General features: G+C 47.5%; 1 protein-coding gene across 1 annotated transcript in view; it reads left to right on the top strand.

The window, feature by feature from the left end:
• The window catches only part of LOC142564104 (uncharacterized), a 61,322-nt gene that overhangs the window by 18,590 nt on the left and 31,052 nt on the right, over window positions 1-11,680 (top strand). Inside the window, exon 4 of the mRNA XM_075674958.1 lies at window positions 5,567-5,598. Within this exon, the coding sequence (XP_075531073.1) occupies window positions 5,567-5,598 (32 nt within the window). The remainder of the gene's footprint in view (window positions 1-5,566; window positions 5,599-11,680) is intronic.

Here is an 11,680-nt window from a genome sequence, read left to right as displayed (position 1 = left end):
CCATGGCACTAGTGGGTTCACAACCACACCGAGCCTTGTGACAGCATTGCCAGTAAGCTTTACATATTCTTCAAGAGCATAGCCTTCACACGCTTTGCCATATCTCGTTGCTGCGTTGCCACGAAAAGAGTTGGCTAACATAGCAGATACTTTCTGTTCCCACGTGCGGTCATGCCGAGGGATGAACGTGAAGTATGCATGGCAAATGCTGCCTGTAATTCGAACTTTTCTTGTTCGCTGCCACTTGGTGCTCTCCTGAGTCCTTGTATCTGCACATATCTGTGCAGCCTGTGCTGCTGTCACTATGACATTAGTAGCATAAAACTTTTGCTGTGCCTCTGTGATGTCACTTTCTGTGAACTTGATTATCTTTAAGTGTGTTGCATCAAAAAATATTACGTCATGGAAAAGCATGCTTGTGTATAATCTTATCCTTTCACTGTCCATGTGGTTAAATAGGGCTTGTTCATCATGGGATACATCAGTGCTAAGAGTATCAAACCCACTTGGATGAAGGCGACCATGAAAATGTAACGCAAGTGCACTGTGTGGTGCAGCCTCCAGGAGTCTTCTTCTGGTCTGTTGCTTCATTTCGTCACTAAGGTGCTGACACGGGCGCACCTGCACGTGACAAAGCTCTTGCAGTTGCTTTGCCTCGTAGAGTGGAGAAGCGTGCAGTCTTCCCCAGGCCTGCTTCATGTCAGTAGATGACAAAGCTTGTAAGCTTTCAAAGCCGGACCTGTTTGTAAGCCAAAGTTAGTCTGTGTTAACATGCCTGTATTTTAACATTCCACTTGTTCTGATAAACCCACAGAAGGTATCTACGCAAATGAATCAAGCCAAAGCACTATGAAGACTGATAATTTCCAGTTTTCTTATGGCGCAACTTGGCTACATACATTTTGCCATGAAATTTGCTCCCCTAGATTCTTGTGTCCCCAGATGCAATGTACACATGCCAAATAAAGAGTTTTCATGAGTTTGTGTACTGTGCTTAATGCACGAAACTTTTGAAAAATAATTATAGGGTCTTACGTGCCAGAGTAACTATCTGATTTAGAGACGCGCTGAAGGCGGAAGATCAAGAAGCAATCTACACATGACAAATAAAGAGTTTTCACGAATTTGTGTACTCTGTTTATCTATGAAACTTTTACAAAATAATTATTTGGTTTTGCATGCCAAAGTAACTATCTGGTTTAGAGGCACGCTGAAGCAAGTTTCAGGCTAATTTGGACCACCGAGTGTTTAAGGTGCACCCACTGCACGGTACGCGAGCGTTCTCGCATTCGGAACCCATTACAATGAGGTTGTAACAGAACTGAGCGACACTTGGCCTAGGCATGCTTACGTGCATTGTTTGATAGTGTGCAGCAGTATCAATGTCAATATCACGAAAACTATAAAATTAACTTGCCTGTTCACGAGTAGCAGCATCGCAATCATGTGCTTGCACCGCTGTGAATTACCAGCTTTACAGCTACAGTGGCCCTGAAAACAAGATTGGTGGAACATAAAACAGACATACTGAATTCGCGACGCGAACGCAACAAGCTTCTGTCGCGACTCCTCATCACTCGAACGATAATACCAGCGAGAAATAAAACAACCTTTCTTTACATCTGCATGCTTTAGCATAGCGAAGTACAAAAATAACGTCTGAAAAATCGAGTTAGTGATATCGTTTTTTTAATTATCGAAAATATCTGCTCATAACTAATTACGTGACAGGAGCCTGAGAACATATAAAGCAGTAAAACTGCTTCGTCGCGAAACGACAGTGCGCGAAAGGCAGGCTTCGCGGGCCGTCGCGATTAGCACGAAAAATAGGAAATGCAAGCTAACGTACCTTGATAGAACCCTCCCTGTCATAAATAAATTCCAGCTCGTGTGGCTTCTGGCGGACATGGGACGTCTGCAGACAAAGCCCTTGCACGGCAACAGACGATGCGCTGCAGGCCTTCACACCGCAACAAATGATGTGCTTGGCGTTCAGGACCTCTTCCCCTTCAATGAGGCACCGTATTCGCGTTTCTGAGGCGTCAATGTGGCGCATGATGTCACTCAGCGACAGCGATCCACAAAAAGGTAGTGCCATCTTCAAGCGCTAGGCAAAATATGAGCCGACATGAAGAACGCACATGTGTTCAAGGGTTCCTATACTCTCTGTGGGCGCCATATTGAGTCTCTCGCGCGCCCCCTATAGGCGACGGAACTTGCGAATAGACACGAGAACGCACTGTTTGCTGTCACCTTTCCTTGACAGACGCAAGTGACGAAACAGATTTTAGCCACGTAGGCAAACTGCGGTAACAACAACAGAAACGAAAGGAAACAAACTTCAGTTTACTAGTACTGAGCTCAAAAACCCAGCGTAGCAATCGGAGGTCTTACGGCAACTCCAATGAAACGGCCGACTCGCAATCTTTTATCTGCTTGTAATTTTAACCACTGACTGCAAAGGTTCCGTCTTTCTGCCACATGACGTTTGTCAATTTCGGCCTTTCTGAAAGCCAATTTTTGTGCCCCTTGCGCAAGTTCTCCTCTAACATTTAATCTATAATGCGTATGGTGCACAGAAAGACACATCAAAAACATCTGTTTTCTTTGAAAAGCGAGCTCTAAGCCGGAATGGCTGGGTGGCTAGCGATGGCACTGATTGCCTTTGTGGTTATCTATACCACGTATACTCTGCATTATGTTTGTTCAGGACCCTGCCTTTGCGGTATTAACTACATTTAGTAGGTGACACAGCACCAAAGTAGAAGTGTGTATACGGACATGCTCGAAAAGACTTTCGAACATATGCAAACCCATGACCTTTCTAAGCTGCCGTAAATCTCGTTACCAACATTTAAGTTTGTGTAAATTCGCTGCATGGCGATAGGTATAAAGCAGTCTCCCAAAGAAGTGTCAAAAACGGTTCGTGGGACAGAGCAAATGGGTAACTTGCGCCTGTTCATGAATGAAAACTGAAGCATACTTTAAGAGGTGTTAGGGCAGCTAACACTTCGGAGAGGAGTTGAGCTTCGATAGTTCAGTTAGTTGACGTTTGTGTTAATTTCAGCATGGCAGTTGTTACTTCTACACCCTCCTAATGGCGATAGGGTGCAACACAGATGCATTTGTACCAATCACTTGGGTGTGCATCTAGCGGCGCGTAATTGCATCACTGGTTTATTTTGCGAGAAGCACATGTTTCCTTAGTATCGCGTCGAGAAGCACCAAATAGAATGCATTTTTCCATCTGTGTAAGCGCGCATGAACGTTATGAAAGCAAGTGCGGCAGTTGATGCAGCAGTAATTTCACAGTTTTAGTACTGAGTGCTTCGCGTGCGCAACGGCGTTGCGTACGTGAGATTACTACGTTCTGCAACGTGCGCATGTGCAGAATGCAACACTAACGGTACGTGATGCGTACGTGGCCGCCACGTACAGGCTCCGACAAAAGTGGTATACTCCACGCAGCGGGAGCAGGAGCAGCGGCACACTGCATCGCGGCGCCATCTACAGGCGGCATCTGGGATCGACATGCCTGCAGATAATAAGGGGCACCCATTGGCGGTCTCGATCCCAGATGCTGCCTGTAGATGGCGTTGTGATGCAGTTTGCCGTTGCTCCGGCTCCCGCTGCGTTGAGTATACCACTTTTGTCGGCGCCGGAACGTGCGCATTGGACTCTTGGGCGCGGATGTGGGGAGTCGCGCGTGCTGCTCTCGTGGTTACCGTCTGTTCGGGAGAGGTCGAGGCAAAAGAGTTGCGCAAAATGCAACGTCAAACGCGACGAACGAGCAGAACCCATTCCAGGATCGTGCACGGTAGGAGTCTGTAGTAAAAAGTATGAACCTTGTTTTGAGTTTGAGAAAGTGTTTAGTACGCTCGAAAGGCTCGAGTTCCTGTTGGCGCATTTCATCGCAAATGACCGTGCAGCCTCAGAAAGTGAGCACTCCGTTTTTAATTTTTACGATGTAATTCACGTATTGCATCGGTATTAAATGTAGCGTCTTTTAAAGGCCTATATAGAGTCCGATGTAGCGTGAATGCGCACACACGTTGCGTCACGTTGGCGACAACAACAGCGTCTATAGTTCGACCAATGGTTCGACGCACTGGCTGACGCGGCTGACAAGCCCGGCGTCTAACTACGCTCGCCCGCTTACGTACCTAGCCATTTCCCAGTACCAAAAGCTCTGACACGACGCGCGCTCCTACGTTCCGCAAAGCGCTTGCGTGCCAATATGCGCAATAACCGAATCTAAATATGCGCAATAACTGAATCTATAGAAGCAGAAGTATTCAAAGCTTTATAGACCATGACTGTATGCTCAGAATTGGAATAGTATATGTCGTAGGTAATTCCATGTTCGAGTCTCTGCATAAAGGCGTGGCGTGTCTGAGTGCACTTCGTGAAGTCGTAAACACATTGCGCGATATCGCACCATGTTCAGAGGCGTTGCACATATTACACATACTTTTCATGCAACGCTTTCTTTCCCTCATTTCAGGCATTTTTCTGCGAGTGGGTTCCCCTATTGTCTCGATTTAATGAAAAACAACGCGTAACCGAATGTCTGCCTTCGAGCAGAGCCGCAAAGCGTTCCACTATCTCACGCGAACAGTTTCGTGCCAAAACCGACTAGCTCCTCTAGACGTTTGGCGCATGCGTCATGTGCCAATGTCTCCTTCGCTTTTTTTTTCCTCGTGAGAGCTCGCTCTTTTAGACGCCGCGCTATATTGCACCCGTCTTTGGGACTGGCCCACATTCGCCAGTAGTTTCCTCGTAGTAGCTAACGATACCTACAAATTGTGTCACGCTATATCACCTTTATGATCATTCTGGGAAATTCACATTTTATTATTTCGTCGCTGGAGAGCAAATGCCTTCTTCATGTTAACGTGGGCATAGGTACGTAGGAGAGTATAACGCTTATACCCACAGATCACGTTCCAATCCGTCTAACTCTCACTTACGCCCGCTAAGTACCTTTGTATGACCACCCATTTCTCTTGTCGTATAAATTCGCGTCAACCAGATGCGTAAGCAATCACGCCTTTGCCGTCATACGTTCGTTGTTACCATGCTGTACGTCTTTCGGCTGTAATCATACGCACGTCCGATCTTGTCACACACGCACATGCTCTGTATACACAGAGACTTTGTAACGCTTTGGCACTGGTCGCAGCTACATGCCGTACTTTGGCACTGGTAACTGGTAACACCTGGTTACGCTTTGGTAAGCTCGGAATGATGCTGCTTAGCAAGCTACCTGCAAAATGATTCGCATAACACCAATTGCAACAGCGTGAAGGATTTCTGCAATTTTTCTCTATAACAAAATATACCTTGATGCATACTGTCCCGGGTCATGCACTGCACTCTAATATAGTTTGTTTAAACGTATAACGCGTTACATCCCATTTCACCGCATCGAATACCCAAAAAAATCACAACAGATCATTATAATTTTCTTTTTCAATTTCTATCTCTTATTGTGTAATGTTTCTCACTATTGTCCAAAAGGCAAGCTTCCTAGATTACGACGTATGGCATTTTTATTCATTTTCAGAATCGTTTGGATCGACCAAGATAGTAAAAGAGGTAAGCCCGACTCTCGCCTACATTATTTTTATAAAAGAAACAATGATGAGACTAGAAGCCTATATGTATATCATAATAAAGCATACAATATGTGGTTTTGGAGAGAGAGAGAGAATTTGATGAGGAAGAGAGGGAGCTTAACTGCAAGAGCTTCTTGTATGCTACCCTGAACTGATGGAAAAGTGTGTGGTAATGAAAGGTTGAAACAATACGGGACAGATAAAGCAAATGCGGGAAAGTAAAATGCAACGTCTGTAAGAATTATAGTCTCTCTAGTAGGCCACTCGAACGTAAGGATTTCAAGAGTGCCTTGACTAACTTGTTGTGTGGCGACTGTGCTGAGTGGTGTTCCACGGCTGCTCCAAAAGCTTTCAGTCATCAAGACAGGCCACCGCGGTCGCCAATTACTGCTTGTTTGGGCTTTAGTGAGGACAAGGGCTTAGAACGTGTTCAATAGTTCCCTTGCTGCCGCGTTGGTCACAAGCAGCACCATTTTCTCATTTTCTGAGGCCTTACGGGCCGAAAGCGTGATCTGATCATTAGGCACGCCTTAGTGGGGTACTGTGGACTAATTGTGATCACCTTAAATGCATTAACGAACCCCTAAATTGGCGTACACGCTTTGCATTTTGCCGCATTGAATTAAGGCCACCGCCGCGGTGATCGAACATGCAACCTCGGAATGAGGAAGCGCAAAGTGTTAGACATTTCGAAGCGGCAAGAATTTTTTCAGAAATTCAAGTTCCCATACGAGTGCACGCTTCTAAAAGACATATGACCACTACGTTGCACGGTTTTGTGATAGAGAGCAGGTACTACCCTTTTCGTTCACTGGAAGTAGCTCACCAAAGTGCAAGTAGTTGGAGTATCGTCTTCGAGTCACTGTTTTGAGCAAAGGAACATTTTCAATCAATGAAAAATAGCACAAAAATTGAACTTCTCTTTAGCACTGTTTCAAGTTCATCACGTGCTACGTACTTTGCCAAGTAGAAGTACCCCTCGAACGCCTTATCTTCTCTCCGCGCGGAAGTGGCTAACACATTAGCAGCAATGCGTTTGTGAGTTGTCAAAGGAATGGAATAAGACGTAACAGTAATACTGAGCCTTAGTATTGTTGATTTGTTAAGTAGTAATGGAAACACGATGACGAAAAAGCACCAACACACCGCGACGTGCCAAATCTTGCTGCCGGTCTCGTATATTCTGGTTAGCTGCTTCTTTCAATTCACTAAACGAAACCTTCCCAAAGAAATTCGCAGTTTACCATGCGGCGAGCAACATTGTTGTGAATATAAAAAGCAGAGGTTGAACTGTCGGTTTATTTATAGTCGGAAAATTTGCACATTTTAGTGTAACTCTCAATTCAGCCGGGTCTGTATGTTGTGATTCTACTCTTCATTTTTTCTTTAATATGGATAGAGCAATGATCAAACAAAGGGCCACTTGTCACTCTCTGATACAAACATCTCGAGAGCACGACCATCTTCAGCGTCGTTGCTACAACCTGAAATTGGCGGTAATCACGTATTGTGTACTAGCGTGTTAGTCAGGAATATTCCAGTTTTTTACATTTCCATTAACGACCGTCATTTTATGCACTGCATTGATCTTCAAGGGAGCATTACCTCAATATAGACCGCGCTACGCGGAAATTTGCGGTCCCTTACGAAATACTATCGCAATATCGCAGCCTGGCGCACAGAGAAGCACTTGTTCGGTACGCCAAATACTTGTTAAATTACTTGTGCCATGATCAAGACCAGCGCTTTTAACTGTAGAAATGCAGTCAGCGCTAATTTTAATTTTAAATGCGAGTGCGCGAAATTCACAAAGCTCTGCTGTAGTCCTAATGTACGCAAACTTCTATAATATTCGCGTGATAACAAAAGTATCCATTCCGTGAAAGTTAATTCTGCCTAAAGTAGAGCGTTGGTTCCCGCTTTCTATATCAGGAAGTCCACTGCCGTACATTAGCTCCAAACTGCATTTAGAATGCCACAATGTTGTTTGGACCGGAGCAAAACATATTCTATACCTCAATAAGTCCGCCTCCTTTGCGCAAATTTCCGGTTTTATCACCCTATCTGAGCTTGTCTTTCAACAAGACCATTCCAACGTAATTGTGCAAACATTTCGTGATTCGTGAAGTTCTCCGGACTCTGTGGGCACTTAGTTTTCAGGTGGGACTTTCCATCTTCCTGGGAACCGCACCTCTTGTCCACCCGCCACGTCGCCGCCATGCTAAGCCTAGCTCACCGGTCGTTAGGTCTCCGACTGCGCCGGCTGCATCTCGGCGGCGTGTTACGCCTTGGTGCACGCCGTTTACATCTCCCACTAGTGTGAACCCGCCCCTCTGTCTTCGCTTTGGAAATCCAGGTCGCCGGCCAGGATATTTCGCCGGAAGAAGTGACCGCTCAGTCTGGCTGGCTCACTGCCTGATCCCACCGCTCAAAACGCGGCAAGGACAATTCGACCCCGACCAATGAATCATCGGAAGCCACAAGTAAACGGCCCCGCTCTCGTGTGAGGCAGCCCGTTGAAGCTCAAGTTTTGAATGCTGGCCGCATGCCACCGCTTCCGACGGAGGACATCAAGATTGTCATCCGCCCCAAGGGCTCCCTTCATATAGCCAAGATCGGCAGTCATGTGGTCGCAGCCATTCTCCAAGCAGCCAAACTCACGGACGAAGAAAGCTTAGAAGACGCTGTCTACCCGAATACGCAAAAAACGTCGTTGTCGTCAGCACACCTCACCCGGACCATGCAAACCGGTATGCTCGTATCCACCCTATCCAACTCAATGGTGTCACCCACGAGGTGAATGCCTACAAAACCGCAGATGAGCACATGACAAAGGGGGTCATCCGTGGGATCCCACTCACGGAGACCTCCCAGCAGATCCACAACAAAATTGTTACTCCCCGAAACCCGACAGCCTCGGCAGCCAAGCGCATCGCCTCTACTAGAACAGTGATCATCGCTTTTGACGGCCTGGATGTGCCTTATCAGGTCCGCTTCGGCTCCATGTTACTCCCATGATCGCTATATCGAAAGCAAATTGACATTTGTTACCAGTGTGGCCGCCTCGGACACCGTATGGACGTTTGTCCCTACCCAAATAACAAGGTATGCCGGGGTCGCGGTGTCTCATAAACTCATATTCTCAAGCATCCTAGCCATGCTGCCCCCGTCTGCCACCCTTCCGGGACGCCCATGGCGACATCCACCATCTCCTATCATTGTTCACACTAATCAAGACACTCGCATTTGGCAGTGAAACTGCCGAGGCTTTCACCAGAAACTACCAGTACTAAATCAATACATACGCCAACATACCCACCGCCAGAATGCCATCCCACTTCAAGAAACTAATACCGACCCCACCACGCTCCCCGGTTATCAAACCTTCCATACCACCCGCCCTCTTCGTCGCGTCTCCACCCTATTACAGTGTCGTATCCCTGTTATTCAACACGATCTCTATAGACCTCACATCGAACATCTATTCCTCGAATCAATTCCCAATCGTAAACGGAAAGAACGCATCTTCCTTCTGAACATTTACAATAGCCCCAAGGACAAAACAAAGTGTCGCTCCTCGCCCTCTTTAAGAAGGCTCTTCCCACCCGCCGTGGTTGCTCAGTGGCTATGGTGTTGGGCTGCTGAGCACGAGGTCGCGGGATCGAATCCCGGCCATGGCGGCCGCATTTCGATGGGGGCGAAATGCAAAAACACCCGTGTGCTTAGATTTAGGTGCACGTTAAAGAACCCCAGGTGGTCAAAATTTCCGGAGTCCTCCACTATGGCGTGCCTCATAATCAGAAAGTGGTTTTGGCACGTAAAACCCCAAATATTACTATTATTAAGAAGGCTCTTCACGTAGCTGGTACGCACCCCCTACACATCGGCAGCGCTTTCAACCTCGCCCATACAGGCTGGGGCTACATTCGCACGGAAGCTGGAGCTCGCAACCTCTGGCAAGATTACCACGACTTAGGCCTCACGCTTATCACGGATGCCTCCTTTTCCATACGCCTCGGTACCTCCACTACCTGGGACTCTACCCCCGACCTCACCTTTATCAAACATATCAATAATGCACATTTGACCTATATCCAGCAAGACATGGGCAGAACATTATATACTTGCTATCTCTTCACCCCAACTCGCTGCCGCCCCTGCCCCCACTAAAGAATTCAATATTACCGACTGGGATGTTTTTCGTAAGATACGCATTGGTCCTGCCTCAGCAGCAGGCATTGCTGACATGAACACCTGGATGCAAGCGCTATGTACTGATGTTCAAACGGCGACTTCGGTGGTAACTACAGATGCCCCAGTGGAACGCATAGATAGCCGCGTCGCCCATCTTCTGGAGGCTAAGGCCTCCATCCTAGCTCGATGGAAGGGGCAGCGCCTAAACCATCGCCTCATAAGTAAGATCTCCAAACTCAATACAGCCATCGAGGAGCATTGTCAAACCCTCAGTCGGTAACAATAGACTGAGCTGTGTAATATGGTGGATGGACATCTTCATCGCCGATCCTCGTGGAAACTGCTCAAACACCTGCTTGACAATACCACCGCTCGCACCATCGAACAGGATCGGCTGCAGAAACTTCTTTATACGGAGACCCTTAAGCAAGGTCCACAACAGGTGCTTGACTACCTCTGCGCCAGATATATCTCCATGGGACATGTTAGTCCCCACAGCCATTACGTCGGTAATCCCAACCCTACACTAGACGCCGATTCCAGCATATCTGAAATGCGTGCTGCTATTCGCAAGCTTAACTGTCGTTCTGCTCCAGGCCCAGACGGGGTCACTAAAAAACCTTTCGCGATCTCGATGACGAGTCCGTGTCCCATCTGACTGACTACATCAACGATTTCTGGCGCAATGGCGCTATCCCAGCTATCTGGAAGACTGCCAACGTTATCCTAATCCCAACGCCTGGCTAACCATCTAGCCTCAATAACCTAAGGCCCATCTCCCTCACTTCATGCGTAGGCAAGGTGATGGAACACGCCTTCTTAGCACGCATCAACACTCTCCTCGAAGACAACTATCTCTATCCCCGCACCATCACCGGAGTTCGCCCTCACCTTTATACTCAAGGCTGCAGGTTGTAGGACTCAAGGTTGCAGCTGAAACATCAAGTGGTAAACGACCGTTCCCGTAACATGAAAGCCATCAACGGACTCACTCAAGCCTTTGACAACATTTTCCATGCAGCTATCCTTGACATGGTCTCCCACCTGCACTTGGGAGAGCGAGCCTACAATTACATTCGTGACTTTTTATGCAATCGCACGGCCACCCTCTTGGCCGGGGATTTACAATCAGACCAGCTTCCCCTTAGCAGCAAAGACACCCCGCAAGGTTCAGTTATCTCTCCCTTGCTCTTTAGCTTGGTAATAATTGGCCTTGCCCAGCAACTACAACGAGTCGACAATCGACAATGTCAACCATACCATCTACCCCAACGACATCACCATCTGGGCGTACCGAGGCAGTGATGGTCAACTGGAGTCGGCCCTCCAAATGGCGATGGACACGGTTGAAGCCTATCTCCAAGGAACCGGACTGCGCTGTTCGCCGGCTAAATTGGAGCTTCTTCTCTACAAGCCCATTCAGCGGTGTCGATCCTCCCAAACACCAATCTGATCACCGACCCTGTGACGCCATCAACCTACACCTTCAAGATGGCAGTCCTATTCCACACGTCCCTAGTGCCCGGGTCCTCGGTGTCACCATCTCTAGCAACGGCGCCATTGCCTTGGCTCTCAACAGGATCTGTGCCCAATCTCAAAACACTCTACGCCTTCTTAAACGTATCTCTAACCGACGAGGGGGACTCAAAAAAAGGAAGCCTCCTCCTCCTCATGCAGTCATTTGTCATATGTAACAATACCTACGTTGCTGCGTACCTCAACGGGTACCGGGCTGAGCGAAACAAGCTCGCCACCCTCATACGAGGGTTCTAAAAGCAAGCACTTGGCCTCCCGCATTACACCAGCGCTGAACTCTTCAACCAACTGGGAGTTCACAACACCCTTGCTGAACTCATTGAAGCCCAACA

The sequence above is a fragment of the Dermacentor variabilis genome, chromosome 11 (genome assembly GCF_050947875.1).
Source record: "Dermacentor variabilis isolate Ectoservices chromosome 11, ASM5094787v1, whole genome shotgun sequence".
In the NCBI taxonomy this organism is placed as follows: domain Eukaryota; kingdom Metazoa; phylum Arthropoda; class Arachnida; order Ixodida; family Ixodidae; genus Dermacentor; species Dermacentor variabilis.
This window is presented reverse-complemented; position numbering and strand designations above follow the sequence as displayed.